The 19,495-nt window shown below is 40.0% G+C and overlaps 1 protein-coding gene across 15 annotated transcripts in view; it reads left to right on the plus strand.

Moving 5' to 3' along the window:
* Window positions 1–7,011, plus strand: part of PAK3 (p21 (RAC1) activated kinase 3) — a 275,538-nt gene extending 268,527 nt beyond the window's left edge. For all 15 annotated transcript variants that reach the window (XM_068532427.1, XM_068532429.1, XM_068532413.1 and 12 more), the window contains one exon: window positions 402–7,011. In XM_068532427.1, coding sequence (XP_068388528.1) covers window positions 402–491 — 90 coding nt within the window. In that variant the 3' untranslated portion in view covers window positions 492–7,011. The remainder of the gene's footprint in view (window positions 1–401) is intronic.
* Window positions 7,012–19,495: the final 12,484 nt, after the last annotated feature.

Consider the following 19,495-nt stretch of genomic DNA (forward strand, 5'->3'; position numbering starts at 1 on the left):
AATGGTGGAGACACACTATTGGGTTGAGCAGTTAGGAGGCCATTGATTTCAGGGTCAAGGTCTTGCGTGGTCAACAGAATACACTTTTTTAAGCATGAGGGCTGCTCCAGATAAATTCATCGATTTAAGAAAATCAGAAAGTTAGACTTGCAAACACAGCGAGATTTTACAAGACCCCTACTCTGAATTTCTAGCTCTGCCAGTCAGCTTCCAGAAGATTTCATGACACTGAAGACCAAAAACATCTGAAGGACGAAAGCTGGCACTATTTTTTAAATGGTGTTTAATTGGATCCACAAAATACATTTTAATGAAAATAAGGCTCCTTGAAAGTGTAAAGTAATATACTTGTTGGAGGAAAGAATTCTAGTAATTCCTCTTTTTTTTTTTTCCTTTTGCAGCATCCATTTTTAAAATTAGCCAAGCCTCTCTCCAGCCTGACTCCTCTGATTATCGCTGCAAAGGAAGCGATTAAGAACAGCAGCCGCTAGGACTGCAAGCCTTACCCCACACCATCTCCCTCATGAGTAAGACTGAAACAAAACTCCACTGCAGGAAAGATGGAAGAAAAGACAGTCGAATGGGGTGGGGATTCTTTAACTTTCAAATGAATAGAAACTTCTTATAAGCCTTTTTCCTACTCCCTCAGATTATGTAATTTATTTGTAAGCCTGAATCGCAGCCCAAACAGGGCAGCAATGTCGAAGTGGCCATAAAGTGGTCACTTCTACCGTGAAGCGAAAGAGCCAGTAGTGAATCCCCTCATTTTGTGCATTCACTTTGAAGAAAAAAGATTTCTCAAAGATGCACACTCCCTCTTCATAGTGTTGTGTTTGTTTTTAAGTTAGAGAGTAGTCCCTCTTGCATTCGAACCTCCTTCAAAACTCCTTACCCAATGTGATGTTTTTCACTTGCATTGTCATTAGATGTCCAGAAAAAAAAAAAGATGTCAAAACGGTTTTTTTTAAAAAAAAGAAAAGTAAAAAACAAAAACAAAACAAAAAAAACACAAAAACAAAACAAAAAAAAAAAAAAAACCCCAGAGCAAGTACTGTGTGAACATGTGGAAGTCCATGCCCTAATAGAGTTGAAATTTTTTATTCTTCTTCTATAGTGGTGGCTCGGTTTGTGTACCTGTTTTTCTGCATTTGTATTGGAAAAGGTTTCTTTTACGACATTTTCCAAAAGCAGAGAGGAATATGTGTGTTCAGGAAGGGCTTTTAAAAACTCTTATGTCTAAATAAAGTTCAAAGGGTGAAATCTTATCACATTTTCATGATGATGCTTAAGAGGTAGTTGATTTATCATTTGTATAAACCAGCTCGTTCATCTTCATGATACCTGAAAAAAGACACACCAAAACTATGGCACTCCAGTTGGGTGAGCCCAGGTCTTAAACCTAGGAAATCCTGATAGGAGAAACCATACTTAAACAAAGACGGGACTTTCTCCAAGAGCCAAAAGGAAGATAATATAAGCATGCAATACTGAAATCCTTGTTGGACAGTAAACAAAGATAACAATACCTAATTTAATCCTGTCTTGTCCTTGTGGAATGTAGGTAACTGTAAAATAGGCACAACAGGAGGAAACAGACCCATTAACCAACACTTGCTGCTGATAAAAATTATTTATCTTGACAACTTATAACATTAAAAATTTTCTTAAAGATCTGGAGAACAGCAATATTGTAAGCACTCAACTCTGTAAGAAATGGGAGGTCAGTGAAAACTACATCCCAGTCAACATTAGGCTCTAAGTACTTGTGGCCATTTTCCCGATGTATCACCAATTTCTGTTTCTGGATATGGTGTGTTCATACTTAGCCCTTTGGGCTTTTGAATTTTAAAAACATGTTTGTAAAGATCTTGAAGTTCTCCAGTGAAAAGCATTTGGGTTTGCAATCATATACCCCAAGAAATATCAGTCCTTTTGTGGCTTGGGGAAAATATGAAAATTTGACTAGTATTTCACCGTGTATCAATTTATTAGAAATTCAACAGTTGCCACTTCCTGAATCTTCTGAGAGTAGAAAAATATCTGGAGGGTGTCTGCGTAGAAAAGGATATGCTTCTCTTTCGAGTGTATTGTCAGTTTTATAAATTCTGCATAGTTGTTTCTCTAAGCCTTTGAAAAGCTAGCAGTTTGTGCAGTAGAAGGCTTCTTGATTTGTAGTATGTCAAGAATCTGAATAGAACCTATCTACATCCAGCAAGAGAGGGAAAGAGATCAATGCCGTGGGCCCCTCTCCTTCTCTGCCTAGGCACATCCGTCGATATAATCATCTATCCATTCCTTAAAATGAAAGCACTTTCTTTAGAGAGTTTCTGCTGACCATATAGTGCACGTGTTTATGTTTAGGAGATGACGCCACTGGTGGATTTCCTATTGTCTTCTTTGACTATGAAATTTGGGAGGGGCTTGACCCCCCCCCCCGCCCCAAAAATGTCCACAGTGGGATAAAACAACAAACATGAAAAGATCAAATGGTAATATTAATTTGAAGCATACTATGTTATACTTCACAAAAACGTGGCTGGGCCTGAAAATTTTAATGCCACACTGTTTTAATGAGAGAGAGAGAGAGAGAGAGAGAGAGAAGCCTTAATTTTGATTTCATTTAAAATTAAGTATTTTTTTAATTTTTCATTCATAGTGCCAGGGAATTCAATGAAATAATACCTGGGGTGCAAATAGAATTCAGTACATTGATAACTATACCCTGCCAGGGGAGAGAGCCCCAAACCTAGCTGGGAAGCCCTAGTTATCTGTTAGCATCCCTTATATGTCAGGAAGGCCTTTTGTTGGTGGGGGGAGACCTGGAGCAGTGATCCTTCAGGTTGCTGTAGGCAGAGAAATGGCTGCTCTTTTATGCTTTCAATTCAGCGTATTAACAACAAGGAGCCTGGTACTACTTCACCACAGCCCGTTGTACCAAGATTTTATGATAATATATCCCAGTAGGCTTTACTCTTACAAACTTATATCTATGTAAATTTTAAAATGAGAACAGCTTCTAAAAACCCTTCCCCGTGTTGGAGAGTTATGTATATTTCTAATAAGTATTAGAAAGAAGCTGCTTCTCCTGCCAAAATGATGCTGAAGGATTCACATTTGGTATCCTTGACCAAGTTGGACTCCAGATGGTTAATAGTTTATTCCCTCTCCCTGGATTTTTTTTTTTTTTTTTTAGCTCATCTTGACACAGGTGAGTCTATCCAGATCTTTGAAGTCGCTCGTGTGCCCTGAGATAATAAGGGCACATCGTCGAATGTTGATTCCAAAATGTCCTGAGATAGGGATAGGGCAGTGGGAAAGTCAGGGAAGGGTGAGAAGCACAGTAGAGATTATTTATTTAAGAAAGAAAAGAACATTAATGTTGTAGCAAGGAGCCGGCACGTTGTCATAATCCCCTCAAATCAGTCACCATGTTGGGTAATGACTTCGTTCTTGCCGATCTCGTCTATGTGTCACTGTAAATATTTGTGTGTCTGTGTTCCATTTTGGCTACTGGATGGCCAAGTCATGTAAGAAGATTTAACTCAAGTATTTATTCTTTAATTGTGTTATTCAGATTTCTTTCAGGCTTGTGAATTGCACCCCAATGTTTGAGTTTAACTACCTGATCCCCACATCTTTCCCTCCCCTGTGAAGCACATTCCATTGCTAAAAGAAAAAGAAATATGAAATTGCTTCCTGTCGTCTGTATAACTGTTTTGATAGTTTGAGATGTTTGTCTGTAAAGGATATTTCTCAGCTCAAAGATCGTGTAAATAATTATATTCCTTTGCTCAGTGGGTTGTTTATTTCTAATGAGGCTGCCAGTTCTCAGAGAGAATCGATAAAATCACCTTTAAATAACATAAACAGGGAGGACAACCATGTAAAAATAAGCGTGCATATGGGCAAAGACTGGGAACACAGACAACTGAAATCAGTTGTGTTAAGGTGGCGGGATTATGTGGAATTTTTTTTCTTTTTAAAATTTCCTTTGATATTGTTCTAATATTGCTTTATAATAAACATCAGAAAGGGAACTATAGAAACATAGAAAAGACGCCAGAAGCAGATGCCTTCTGGCCAGAGCCCAGAGCATGCAGGGCACAGATATTTGCTAGTTACAATTATTCCATAGGCTTTATATTTGCCTGGGTGCTGAGGTTGGCACACGCTCGAGTATGGCACGTGCTTTCTTAGGGGACTATTATCTACAAGTTAAAGCTAGGGAGATGTCACTATTAGTACTCCAAACGCATCCTTCTGCTTTCAGACTGGCTGCCCCCCTCCACTTTAGTATGGCCTTGAGGTTTCTGTTTTGGTTACTTTAGATTGGAGGGGTGACCTTTGTTCAGCCCCCTGGATAACATCTGTTTCAACTATCACCTTTCTGGATCACTTTAGCAGATTTTCAGGTTGAATCTTGGAAGAACAGAAGGATAAAATCCCCAGCTCCCACCATTTCCTTTTCCAACAGGATACACTATCATTCAGGTAGGATTTTCTTTTAATGAACAGTAGGCAAGTCCCATTGATTTCAGTAGAACTTATGACTTGCTCCTAAAAGCTGACTGAAAACATTAAGACAAATCTTTAGAACTGCCCTTGCCTGTTGGCATTCAGTCGCTCTCCTTTTAGCTTTGGCCTGAGATGGCGGCCTCTATGTACTTTCTGTCCGGCCTGATTATAGGTTGTATGCAGTAACTACTGTCATTTTTAAACAGAAAAGGGGAGACTATCTACCCAAAGAGAGGAATTTCCTTCTAACTCACCAAAGAAATTGTAGGTGAGGACTTTTATAAGGCGGTAGTGGCCTCAGGTGTTAGTTTCACCAAGTGCAGACCTTATACCTAGAGAACCCACAGGCTTTTCTTTGGCCATTCTCAACATATAATCTACTTATGAGAGTCTTAACCCTGCCCTGCCCTGCCGCATTTAATCTCGTGGTCCTTTTCTTAGCTACTTGCAGTTAATATTCGGTTAAACAAAGGCATGGCCAGTGATGCAAGCAAGCTACTCCCAGTCTGTGAGGAAGGGGACTGAAATTGAGCATTTGTAAATTGACAGTCTAACAGACCCTGGATTTTGAGTGAACTTAACACACGATTCGGAACATGTATTTGCATGTGGATTGGGAAGGAAATAAATGGCATCTTGGAAATAATGGGACTATTTTTTCCTAAGAAAGAATTTTTCATCAAAAATATGTTTCTGATAGAATCTTTCTGTTGGTCAGCTTTCATTTTTTTCCACTCCTTTTCTGATCCCACACTCCTTTAGTAACCAAATGAATATAACCCGACTCCTCATTCATCGGGGATGTCTGTTTAATATTAAACAGTATCTAACTGACTGCAAATGCGGGAACTGAGATAATCACTTCCACGTGCACACTTCTGTGTTCAAGTAGACAATAATAACAACGAGGAGCATTTACTGCCACATAATACAGTTAGTGCCCTCAGAGTCTCCTTTGGAAGCTGCCATCAGGCGAATGCTATCCCATAATACCAGTAGAAGGCAGGTACCGAGTTCACCTGATTTAGGACCTATGAGGAAATCAACGGCAATTAGAGAGAATCAGTCAGATGTAGCGGAAGAAGTACTAGCCTAGAAGTAAGGATACCTGGATTCTAATAAAGGCTCTATTCCTAACTTACTATGTGACCTTGGGCAAGTCACTTAACCATGTTATGGCTGTTTCCTTATCTATAAAATAAGGGTATTGGACTAGACCTCCAAGGCTTTCCAAAAGCTCCAACATTCTGTGGTACTGTAGATTGCCTTGCTAATTCATCCTGCTAAAGTGATGGCAAATACCACATACTTCAGCCTGGGTCTCTTATGTTGCAGTTAAACGATAGAACTATGTAAGATGATGCCAAAAAAAAAAAAAAACCCTCGAATAAATGAAGCGAATAATACTAGGGAATGTTGATAAAACTTGTGGCAGCCTTCCAATTCCTTCACAGTTGTTTTGTTTTTGTTCTGATGTTCCTTTTCTGTTGCATGTTCCCAGTTTTCATTTTCCATACACTCTGTATGTAAAGTCTGGTTTTCATTAAGCTGTGGCCAGTATTTGCTACTAGAACAGAAATACACCGTCACACTTGCTAGAATAGAACTATACTTGGGCCTCTTCTTTCCTACGAAGTGGTGTTGGGCTTTATAGAGTTTACTTCATAAATGGCACAAGATGTCAGAACCCATGCATCTTAATGGCTGGGACTACTGAGTGGGCCTAAGCATTTGCAGGTTGCAGAGAGAAAAAGACAAAAGTGATTACATGTTAGTAGCATTAAGGAGTGTTGACAAATCCACTTGTTGGGAACCAAAGATAGCATTTCTGGTGACAGCTCCCACAGGGATTGGCCAGTTGAATGAGTATGCTACTGGAAAGAGGATAAACTGGTAGTGGACAGTCCCAGTGCCCTGCCCACAGCAGTGCCAACCAGCCCTGAGTGTGAAATTCAAGTTCGGTGTGTGTGCTTCTGTGTGGTGTGCTTTATGGACCCGCATATACTATATTCATTAGTGATGATAAGACCTTTCACAGAATTCTGTAACCATTAGTGGGTTGAGTTTTAAATCTCAGTACATCAGCAAGGAAGAGACAGATCACAGGGTAGTGATGGCTACTGGGATTATACTCACGATATCCAGACAAAACAAGTTAAGGAGGATCTACATTTTCATTGTTTATCAGAATTGTACCTCATTTGGCTGTGCTTTACTTTTGTTAAAATGTGTTATCTGTAAACCCATGTGTAGTGAACTTCTTATGTAACTTTGGATTAAAGGTATTTATGGTCTTTCTGTTTGATTTTTAAGTAAGTTATTTCTTTTGTAAACCTGCTGATGGTATGGTTCCATCCTTCTGACCTCAGCATCCGATCTTTTTAAGGACTTTTGTTTCCAATATTGTTATTTTAAATTGTGGTTGAAGCAATAGAAAATTGAAATACGGATTGTGCATGACTGTGTCTTGAGTGTAAAAATATTGCAGTTTGAAACTTGGACCTAAAGTATTGCAAATAAAAATGACAAACATCACTGAGCTGGTGCATGTCTCTTCTGTCACCTTTCCACCCACCCCCTTGGCATTGGCATTTACCCGATTCACGGGTTGGAGGGTAGCATTCTCCCGCAGGTATCAAGGCAGGGAAACGTCCAGCCTTGTAAGCAATGTGGGAAATGTCCTGCAGATCCTACCACTAAATAACTCAGGCCCAGAGTCTCCATCTGGTTTTTACATAGAATAGCTCAGAGAGACAAATGTGTAAACTCAATGCAGGGCAAAAGGTAGGTGAAGGGAAACTGCCGAAGGAAACCATATGTAATAAATAATTTGTTTTTGCTCATCTTTCTGCTTGGAAAATTCTGAACAAGTAAAGCCCTCTCCATAATGTTTAGCTTTTATCTTATATCTAGAATCAAGGGCCACAGTTCACAGGAGAAATTCCAAAACCATGTTACTGAGAACATTGATTCATTCATTCACTCTTTCATTCAAAAAGGATTTATTGAGCTCCTGCTGTATGTCAGGCACTGCGGACTTTTCTGAGAAAGATAACCTTTCTTTTAAAAACAACCTCCAAGTGTGACTAAATGACAGTAAAGTTCATTGAAAGCAGCTAAATGAACATACTGGAGTCAGGTTTGTCAGAAACTGAGTCCTCACGACAAGCTAAAAACACCAGAGATTTAGCAACCTGGAGGTTTGTTACCCTGGTAGTACTTGTACGGTGTGGATAGTGTTCCTTCTGGAGCTTGTGTGTATAATTTGATACCTTTGTGTAAGTGGATACCCAGTGGTACTATATTCCCTTCGAACGTTTTATATATCTTACCAAATGCTATTTGGTTGTTTTCAGTTCACTGGATTTACACGCAAGCTTTATTTCTCTCACTGACTCTCTCCGTGTTGAAAGCAAAAGAGACATTTCTGTACATGTGAATGGGCAATTAAACGAGAATCCCAGTAGTTGGCCTTTAGCCAAGCTCTCTACTGCCCATGCGCATGAATTCCTATCTTGCCTCTCCCACTATTAGCCTCATAGCCTTCCAACTTGGATTGACAGATGTCCTCCATTTTTCTATCCCTATTAAAGTAGAAATACTTTTTACGTGTTAGCAAATTAGCAGTATCTTCCATCGGAAAAGAAAATTTCAAAGGCATTTCCCACTGTCACAACAACTGAGAGGAACAGGGTCCCAAACAATGATAAATGTCTTACTCTGCAGCTCAGCCCTACTAGCTCAGTTGCTGGCACTCTAGCCTCATCTAAGTCCCTGACCTCCTAGTGAAGGGGGAGAGGTAATACCTGAAGTGCCTCCCACATTGTGGGTGTTCTCTACATCCCACGGGGCCCTGGCCTTCAGACACCGGGGTGGTATCTGGTGGCTTTCCACATACCTGCGTCAAGCACCACTGCTGTCACTGCCTTCTGCTAATCCTGTACCAATGCCACTTTCCCATTGCTACTGTGCTTGCCACCCTGCTGATCTATATCTTCAATAGCCACACCGGTCCCTGGGGCTAGGAGCCTCTGGGGAGGGCACTGGGGTGACTCATCCACTTACTTGCAGTTTCATAGCAGGTTGCTTTTTACTGGGTTTCTTTTTTTAAAATTTTTATTGAAATATAGTTGATTTACAATGTTGTGTTAGTTTCAGGTGTACAGCAAAGTGATTCAGATATATATATTATATATATATATATATATATATATAATATATATATTCTTTTTTTTACATTCTCTTTCAATATAGGTCATTACAAGATACTGAGTATAGTTCCCTGTGCTATACAGTAGGTCCTTATTGGTTATCTATTTTATAACTTGTTTTCTTTTCTATACCTGTCTGTATCATGTCCCAATCCATTTCCACCACCAGCTGCTAATTACCTTGGTATCAAGAAGTTCCTCCCTAACTTAATTCCCCCTGTCCCTAGTCCTGCCCATCTGAGGTAGTGAGAATTCCCACTTTCTCTTCAGGCGCTTCTGAGGCCTCCCTGGGGAAGCAGGGAACTCAGATCTAATTGCCCATGAGTTCCTCCCTGGGAGCATGGATTGACCGTCTCCTCAGCCTACAGTGTCCCACGAGAACAAAATTCATAATGAGAGACTTTTAATTCTACAAGTAAAACTGAATTGCTGTACTTTAAAATACAGGATGGGAATGTTATGTTCCAACAGTGTTATATGGCAGAATAAACCTCTTGATGTGTCCTGAAACCCTGCTGTAGGCACAAATGAGAAGCCCTGCTATGTTTCCCACATTTTCTTTCTAAGCCCTTTTGAACAGACATTAGGTGGTTAAAATCTCCTTCCTATTTAAATGGCTGTGTGACATAATTCCAAAAAAAATTTGAATCTCACTTGAATGAGATAGTTATTCCTCTAGCTATTCAAGTAGAGAGAAGGGATTACCAAGCTAGTCCCCTTCAGGACGATCTCAATCTCTGGTCATATTGGTCCATTGCTACCTTCAGCAATGATTGTTCTTCTAATTTTGGGTGTATTGTGTTTGGGAAGGTGTTTTTCACCTGAAGCACAAGTGCGTATGTCCTAATCTGCTCTCGGGGTATTCCTAGCATAAGACTTGACTGTGGAAAAGACAATATTGTCCCAGTTTGCAATATAGCCTTCTAAATCCTTTGGATAAATACTGTCTAGATTCCGTATGTTATCATCAATCTCACCAACACGTCTAGCATCAAAACGATGCGGCTACCACACAGTGTGCAGACCCACGTTACCAAATCCCGAACAATGAAGGTTTTATCCGCCACACTGGGAGACAGTCTATCTCAAGAGGTTCATGTAAGAAGCTACATTCATGAATTTTTAAAATTCCATTGACGATACCTCTCCCGTGACAGAGTTACATGGATGTTACTTAGAGTGATGTGTTTATCGATGACACAGGCGTGTGTATTAATATCAGAGTAGCCTATGGTACCGGGATAAATATCTGTAATCTAAAACATTTCCCTTTCATAAGAGGATCAAAAACATCAATTCCAGAACCAGTGAAACTCTTTTTGTTTAGCTCCACGGTACACTCCTATGATCTTTTCTAACTCATTATCTGTATCATTTTGAGGGTTATTAACACCCTTTAGTTTGCCTCACCTTCTCAGGTCTTCAGGTTTTCCACCATCTTTTCTTTCACCATCTTGGCATCACAATCAGAGGCTCCCCACCACACACACACACACACACACACACACACACACACACACACACACTATAATGAATAATTTCCGATCATGTTGTTCTTCGTCATTGTCATGGGTACCTGGCTACACCTGAGGGGACCCCTGCAGCTCCAGGAGCCAGACCAAGTACAAGTTTGGCTCCTCAGACTCTAAGTGTTTAAGAAGTAAAGGAATGAACCCTGCCTGGAGGGGCACTTACTTTGCCGGCCGGCATGTGGACGGTGGCCCAGTGGCTTTCCCTTAATTACCTATTGGCTGGAGTACACACTGTGACCCACTGTGATAGGTTCACCCCATTTTTCTCCCTGTCTATGGATAGGGCAACCATTTGGGGCTCACCAGGGAGGCCCCCGATTCTTCAACATCACTCAGCATCCCTTCCTGCAGCTCCTGTCATCATACTTCAACATTGCTCTGGTGCTTCTTCCATTCAAGGTTGCTGCAAAATGCCTTGGAGGGTGGTAATCTGCATGTTTCTAGTAGTTTCTACTTTAGTCTAGATATATATTATATCAGCTTCCTAAATTTCCATACCTTCCACTTCCTCCCCCATAGAAGTCTCTGGGTAGTGGGTTTTCCCACCAAAAATAAAATAATGAGAGTAAAATCATCATTCCAAGTAGGGTAGCAACTCAGTACCAAGAATGCTCCATCCTGGCCCCCACCATGTCTTTTGCTCTTGCCTAAACTAGACTGGACCACGTGCTGTCAATTCACTCGAATCTCGTAAATTATGGATCTCCCTTAGGCTGACATGAGATTATGAGTTTAGGTTTCAGGGCTAGAACTGCATTTCACTTTTCTTATCTAAGTGTTAGTTTCAATTATAAAAATAGGATAAAAATACATGATGGGGCTGTGAAGAATGAAAAAGTTGACATATCACAATGCTCATTTGGTCACAAAGTAGGTACTCAATAAATGGTAGTTATTATTATTATTACCCTTTTAAAATATCCTGGCCAATTGGAACACCTTCAAGAGTAACCACTGCCCTATCTTCTTTCTCTGAACCTAGGGGCAGGACAGGAATAAAGACGCAGACGTAGAGAATGGACTTGAGGACACGGGGAGGGGGAAGGGTAAGCTGGGACGAAGTGAGAGAGTGGCATGGACATATGTATACTACCAAATGTAAAATAGATAGCTAGTGGGAAGCAGCCACATAGCACAGGGAGATCAGCTCGGTGCTTTGTGACCACCTAGAGGGGTGGGATAGGGAGGGTGGGAGGGAGACGCAAGAGGGAGGAGATATGGGGATATGTGTATATGTATAGTTGATTCACTTTGTTATAAAGTAGAAACTAAAACACACCATTTTAAAGCAATTATACTCTGATAAAGATGTTTAAAAAAAGTAATTAATAAATATTTTGTGGGGACACAATTTGAGATTATGTAAATACCTGTTTCCCCATCAAACTTTCCCGTATTAGTTTAAAAAAAAAAAAAAGTAGCCACTGCCCTGAGTGAATTTCAGCTGGCAGTCCAAATGCGGAGAAGTACTTCTTCCATAGCGCAGTAGCCATTTGTTAGAGACCTTCTAGTCCTATGTAGGACCAGACTGGGAGGGCCCTGGTTGGTGAAGTGTGTAGACAGTGTGAGTATGCACCCCATTTTTTCCCCATCTCCATCCAAAAGCAAGAAATCTTTGCTAACACCGGTGGCTCGCATCTGGGGATTGTATCCACTTATGTGCCTCACATTTGTGTTTCAAGTCCTTATCCATCTTTAACTGAAATAACCAGTTCTTCAATAGTTACCAAAGCTTCTCCCTTCCTATATCACCAAATCCATTCCGTAATACTCTTAAAGCCATAAGACAATACTCCTGGGGAAAATCCAGCTATTTCAATTTATTTTTAGCAGGAGGCATTACAGCATCCATATAAGACATAGCTGACCCATAACTGAACCATGCAATTAAAATTGGGCAATCTTATTGTATTTAAGTTATACTTCAATGAAACTGACTAAAAAGAAACAACAGATCTTCCTCGACTTATGACGGGCTTACATCCCAATAAACCATTGTAAGTTGAAAGCATTTTAAGCTGAAAGAGCATTTAATACACCTAGCCTACCAAATATCATAGCTTAGCCTAGCCTACCTTAAACGTGCTCAGAACATTTACATGTGCCTACAGTTGGGCAAAACCACCTAACACAAAGCCTATTTGATAATAAAGTGTTGCAGATCTCATGTAATTGATTGAATACTGCACTAAAAGTGAAAAACAGAATGGTTGTCCGGGTAAAGAATGGTTGTCAGTGTATCAGTTGTTTACCTTCGTGATCGCATGGATGACTGGGAGCTGTGGCTTACTGCCACTACCCAGCATCACAGGAGACTATGGTACCACACATCACTAGCCTGGGAAGAGATCAAAATTCAAAATTCAAAGTATGATTTCTACTGAATGCATATTGCTTTTGCACCATTGTGAAGTCGAAAAATTGTAAGTGGAAACATCATAAGTCAGGTACCATCTGTATATGATTTTGAGTGTGAGAGTGTGTGTGTGTGTGTGTGTGTGTGTGTGTGTATTTGTGAATATATGTATATAAAATCTGATCACCTTTACCGCAACCAGTCTGATCCAAGGCATCTTCATCTCTTGCTTGGATTGTTACAATAGCCTCTTAACTGGTCTCCTTGCTTCTATGCTTGCCTAACTATAGTCTCAACGGGACATTCAACATAAATCAGAACCCTCCAATGGTTCCATATTCCTCTCAAAGTAAAGACAAAGTCCTTATAATGACTTACAAGGCCCTCCACTGTGTGTACCCCCCCTTTTCATCCCCTTCTATTCTCCCCTTCACATGTTCTGCTCCAGGAACACTGGTTCCTTGCTAGTTCCCAAACATTTCAGCCATGTGTTTGCCTCAGAGCCTCTGTGATGACTGTTCCTTCTTATTGGAAAACACTTCCCTCAGATAGCCACACATCTCATGTCTCACTTCCTTAGGTGTTTGCTCAAATATTTCTTTTTCAACGAGGTCTACCTGATTACCCCATTCAACTGCTTTTCCCCCACCAGAATTCCTAATATGCTTTCCCTGGTCCTTTTCCTCATAATATCTATCAACTTCTTTCATGCTCTACCATTTCATCTATTTCTTCTATCTGTTGTCTGACTCTTCCCAATTGAATGTAAGCTCCACCAGGGCGAATATCCTTTTTTTAAATTCCCTGAGGCATCCCCAGGCACACAGCAGTCATTCTATAAACCTTAGTTGACTCAGTGAATGTTGGCTGTTCCTTTCTTCTTGAAACCCTGTCTTGTCTTGGTTCTGTGACCACTCTTTCCCGATCATTCTCTTACTCCTCTGTTTTCCACTTCTCCAGTTCCCTTTTCAGAGTCCTACTTCCAACCATCCTTCACATGTAGGTGTTTTCTCAGGATTCTTTCATGGTTTATTTTATTCACACCCAAGTCTCCTATCCCCACCTATATCATAACTCCCAAACTAATATCTCCAGCCCATATGTCTCCTCTAAGCTTCAGATCCTAATTGTAAATACATCTACCTACTTGAAATCTCCATTAATGTGTCCCAAAGTCACTCGATACTCAAACTGGATGCATTAGCTCATATTCACCATATCAGAGCCTCTCCCTGTGTTCTGTCGCCCATGATTACCCAAGTCAGAAATCTAGGCATAATCCTTGAGCTTCTCTTCATTTTTATTTACCCCTACTGTCTCCTCAGTTACCAAGTTCTTATGATTCCTCCTATTAAATATCTTTTTTTATTCATTAATTTATTTATTTTTGGCTGTGTTGGGTCTTCGTTTCTGTGCAAGGGCTTTCTCTAGTTGCGGCGAGCGGGGGCCACTCTTCATCGCGGTGCACGGGCCTCTCACTATCACGGCCTCTCTTGTTGCAGAGCACAGGCTCCAGACGCGCAGGCTCAGTAGTTGTGGCTCACAGGCCTAGTTGCTCCGCGGCATGTGGGATCTTCCCAGACCAGGGCTCGAATCCGTGTCCCCTGCATTGGCAGGCAGATTCTCAACCACTGTGCCACCAGGGAAGCCCCTTAAATATCTTTTAAACTATCCCTTACTCTTTACCCCCAATATTTGGGGAATATTGCAACAAAATAAATAAGGAAGGCCTGAAGGAACCAGTCTCTTAGTTTCCATTCTTGGCACTCTTCTGATTCACACTGCTGCTAGTGTTTGTTCAGAAAAGAAAACCTGACCATGTCATGACCCTTCTTAAATCCTTTCCATGGACTCTCTGGCACCATCAGGATGGACCCCTTACTCTCCACTATATGCCCTTCATGTGGATCCTCATATCAAGTTCAAAAGCTTGTCTAATACTTTCTAAACAGAAACCATGACCCCTGCTTATAGATCCATGGAGAGATATGGGAACCACATAACAAAGTCACATCAATAAATCAAAATTAATGATCCCTATGCCAGTAGGGAGTGGAAAAAAGATGCTAAGAACATTGACTGTAGTTCGTGATTGCAAACTCTCCCTGTATGATGATCCCATAGGAAAAGCATATAAGGCCAATGATATAATTAGTTCTGAGGCTGAGAACGCACAGACTGATAAAGAGGGGAGGGCATCTTTGTACTGGGCAACATTCAGAAGAAATCACACCGTGTTCTCTATTTCGTAGTGTTTGGATTTGCCCTTCCAATTGCTGCAAGCCAGCCTCCATCCAGGAAGGTAAGCTAATTCTCCTCTCTCCTTGATGCTCAAGAAGGTATAGTCCTTCATGGAGAACAGACTTGTGGTTGCCAAGGGGGTGGGGGTGGGGGGAGAGATAGAGTAGGAGATTAGGGTTATCAGATGTAAGCTATTATATATAGAAGGGATAAACAACAAGGTCCTACTGTATAGCACAGGGAACTATAGTCAATATCCTGTAATAAACCATAACGGAAAAGAATATTAAACATAGAATGTGTATATGTTTAATTGAATCACTTTGCTATACAGCAGAAATTAACACAACATTGTAAATCAGCTATACTTCAATTAAAAAATAAACAAATAAAAAAATTTTTAAGAAAGAAGGTATGGTCCTTGGCCAATAACCTGGATGGGTTCAATATATTCAGAATCCTTGGAAATGGCCTTATAGTGGTCTAGAGCTAGACACACAGAAATTTTCCATTACGGAGTAAAATGGGTTCTTTACACAATTGTCACTGAGACCTTTATCCCAAAGGTTTTACCAGGTGAGAGGTCTACACTAAAATCCAAAAGTATGAGTGTTGTTGGTTTGTCTATAAGTCCAGCCCTGGGACAAAAGGCAATGCCCATCTCTGGGCAGAGCTCCTCTGGAGAGATGTACTGTGCCAGAGTCCAGGTTAGCTGGGATAAGAACCCTGGCACAGACTACAGACTTCCCTTGTGACCCTCGACATCTGTAAGGAGAATGTGAGAGCAACTCAACAGCCTAAGAAGGTCCAGAGAAAGGAGGTGAGACCCCTCTGCTAGGTCTGGGAAGCAGGGTTAAAAGGGGTTTGGACAGATGTTTTCATACTCTCAGTGGTCTCAGGGCATGGGAGCAGTGGGACTATCAGAGGCTCTGGAGTTAGAACAACTTTGTTTCAAATCCCACCTCTGCCACCTAATAGCCCTATGAGTTTGATCCAATTTCTTAACCTCCCCAGGCTTTCACTTCATCATCTGTAAAACTGGAATTGTTATACCCATGTAAAATGTCACTGTAAAGATCGAATGAGACCATGTTGTGGGAAAATGCAGGGCACTGGACTTGGCAAACAACATGCTCTTTTTTATTAAAAATTTATTTATTTATTTATTTATTTATGGCTGTGTTGGGTCTTCATTTCTGCGCGAGGGCTCTCTCCAGCTGTGGCAAGCGGGGGCCACTCTTCATCACGGTGCGTGGGCCTCTCACTATCGCGGCCTCTCTTGTTTCGGAGCACAGGCTCCAGACGCACAGGCTCAGTAATTGTGGCTCACGGGCCTAGCCACTCTGCGGCATGTGGGATCTTCCCAGACCAGGGCTCGAACCCGTGTCCCCTGCATTAGCAGGCAGATTCTCAACCACTGCGCCACCAGGGAAGCCCCCAATATGCTCTTGATAAATGATAGTTTTCCTCTACCCTTGCACAGCATGGGACTATACAACAGTGAGTCTACAAAACCAAGAATTCTCAGGGTCAGAACTGCCTCTTTTTGATATGCCCCAGTTCTAATAGCAAGGTCTTTGTTTCTGTTTCTAAAGGACCAGTTAGAAACAACACAAGAGGGAGATGGGGCACTTGCTGAGAGGGGGCCTTAAATGGGGTTAGTGCACCATTTTATAAACAAATAATACTAGTTTTACTTTTATCTAAAAAGTAATGCATGCTCCATGTTCATTTTGATGTTGTTAAATTAAATGTTATTTAACACTGTTAGATGGCAATATTACCCAATTTGATCTGCACATTCAAAGCAATCCTTGACAAAATACCAGCTGGCTCTTTGCAGAAATTACAAGCTTACCCTAAAATTTATATGGAAGCGCAAAAGAGCCAGAATAGCCAAAACAATTTTGAAATGAAAGTACAAAATTGGAGGTCTCCCATTCCTGATTTCAAAACTTACTACAGAACTACAGTAGTCAAGACAGTCTAGTATTGGCATAAAGACAGACATAGATCAATGGAACAGAATTGAGAGCTCAGAAATAAACCCATACATTTGTGGTCAACTGGCTTTCAGTAAGAGTGCCAAAACTATACAATGGTGGAAAGAATAGTCTTTTCAAGAAATGGTGCTAGGACAACTGGATATCCACACGCAAAAGGATGAATTTGGACCCTTGCCATACATCAACATACAAAAATTAACTCAAAATGGGTCAAAAATCTACATGAAAGAGCTGACACTACAAAACTCTTAGACGAGGACATAGGCATAAATCTTGTGACATTCGATCAGACAGTGGTTCCTTAGATATCACATCAAAACCATAAACAACAAAAGATACAAAAATAGATACATTGGACATCACCAAAATTAAAAACTTTTTTGCTTCAAAGAACACCATCAAGAAATAGAAAAGACAACCCACAGAATGGGAGGAAATATTTGCAAATCACATATCTATTAAATGAATTAGATCCAGAATATATAAAGAGAAACTATAACTCAATAATAAAAAGACAACCCAATTAAAAATGGACAAAGGATTTGAATAGACATTTTTCAAAAAAAGATGTACAAATGGCCAATAAGCACATAAAAAGATGCTCAACATTCTTAACCATTAGAGAAATGCAAATCAAAACCACAATGAGATATCAACTTCACACCCACTAGGATGGAAATAATTAAGAAGACAGATAATAGCAAGTATTGGCAAGGATGTGGAGAAATTGGAAACTTTATACACTGCTGGTGGGAATGCAAAATGGTGCAGCTGCTTTAGAACACAATCTGTCAGTTACTCAAACAGTTAAGCATACAGTTACTGTGTGATCCAGCAATTCCACTCGTAGCTACATACCCAAGAGAACTGAAAATATATGTCCCCACAAAAACGTGTACACAAATGTTCACAGCAGCATTATTCACAATAGCCAAACAGGGGAAGCAACCCAAATTTCCATCAACTGGTGAATGAATAAATAAAATGTGGTATGTCCATACGATGGAATATTATCTGGAGATAAAAAGAAATGAAGTACTGATCCATGCTACAGTATAGATGAACCTTGAAAATATTGTGCTAAATAAAAGAAGCCAAACACAGAAAGCCACACTTTGTATAACCCTATTTACATGAAATGTCCAGAATAGGCAAATCCATAGACACAGAAAGTAGATTAGTGGTTTCCTAAAGTGGAGGAGAAGGAGATTAGGAGGAAGTGGGGAGTACAGGGTTTCTTTTTGGAAGTGATGTAATTGTTCTAAAATTGATTGTGGTAACGGTTGCTCAACTCTGTAAATAAACCAAAAACCATTGAATTGTACACTTTAAATTGGTGAGTTGTATGATATGTGAATTATATTTTTACTAAAGCTGTGATAATAAAAAATGATACATGTCCATTATAGAAACATGAGAGAATTCAGAAAAGCAGAAAAGAAGAAAAAGAAACTCCATTCACATTAAAAACTTTTTTTTGTTTTTCTCCAACTGTCCTCAGGATTGGTTAAGTCAAAAATGCCTATCCTGAAATATAAGACCTCTCATGATTCGTTCCGTTTACTGCTTGAGCGTCATCTTTCATCATTCCCACATTGGCACCATATGTTTCAACCGTAACAAATTGTTTTTCTCCAAACAGTCCATGCTCCCTTGCAAGTCCCTGCACTTGCACACGTCATTCTCATTGCTTGTCACTGTTGGTCCCTCCCTCCTTCATTTGGCCATTTGTATTCATCCATCAGGTTTCGGCTTAGACATCACCTCTTTCAGAAAGCTTTCCCTGACCCCAGGGATTGGGTGTACCTCCTTGGTGTCTAACAGTTCTCTGTGCTTATTTCTATCAAATCATTCACTCCATGTAGATTTTTTTTAATTAAAATTAAATTATGAACAAAGCTTCCAAGATCTCTGGGGCAATATAAAAATGTCTAATAGTCATGTCACTAAAGGTCCAGAGGGAACAGAAAAAGGAATTGGTGCAGTAAGTAATTTTTGAATAAATAATTACTGAAAACTTCCCAAAATTTGATTAAAGACATATATTTACACATTCAAGAACTCAGTGAACTCCAAACTGTATAAACATAAAGAAAATCACTCCTCGACAGATAATAGTACTGCTGAACACTAAAGATAAAGAAAAATTTTGCAGGAAGATAGAGCAAAATGAAACATAATATATATAAAACAAGAATTTGAATACTGTGGATTTCTCATCAGAAACCACAGAGGGCAGAAGAGAAAGGAATAATGTCTTTAAATCGCTTAAAGGGAAGAACTGCCAAACCTGAATTCTATATCCAGCAAAAATATTCTTCAGGAATGAAAGCAAAATAAGATATTCTCAGATGGAGAAAAACTAAGAGAATTAATTCATCAACAGCTCTAAAAGAAATGCTAAAGGGAGTTCTTCAGGGTGAATATAAATGATACCAAAGAGAATCTTGGAACTTCAGGAATAAAGACGCAAAACAGAAATAGTAAATATAAAATACCATTTTCCTCCCCTTCAGTTCTTTAAAATATGTAGGACTGCTGAAAGAAAAAATTATAACATTGTCTGGAGGAATTTTTAATCTATTCAGATATAATAACTATGAAACTTTAAAAGATTAGAAGGGGATGGTAAAG

The sequence above is a fragment of the Eschrichtius robustus genome, chromosome X (genome assembly GCF_028021215.1).
Source record: "Eschrichtius robustus isolate mEscRob2 chromosome X, mEscRob2.pri, whole genome shotgun sequence".
NCBI lineage: Eukaryota > Metazoa > Chordata > Mammalia > Artiodactyla > Eschrichtiidae > Eschrichtius > Eschrichtius robustus.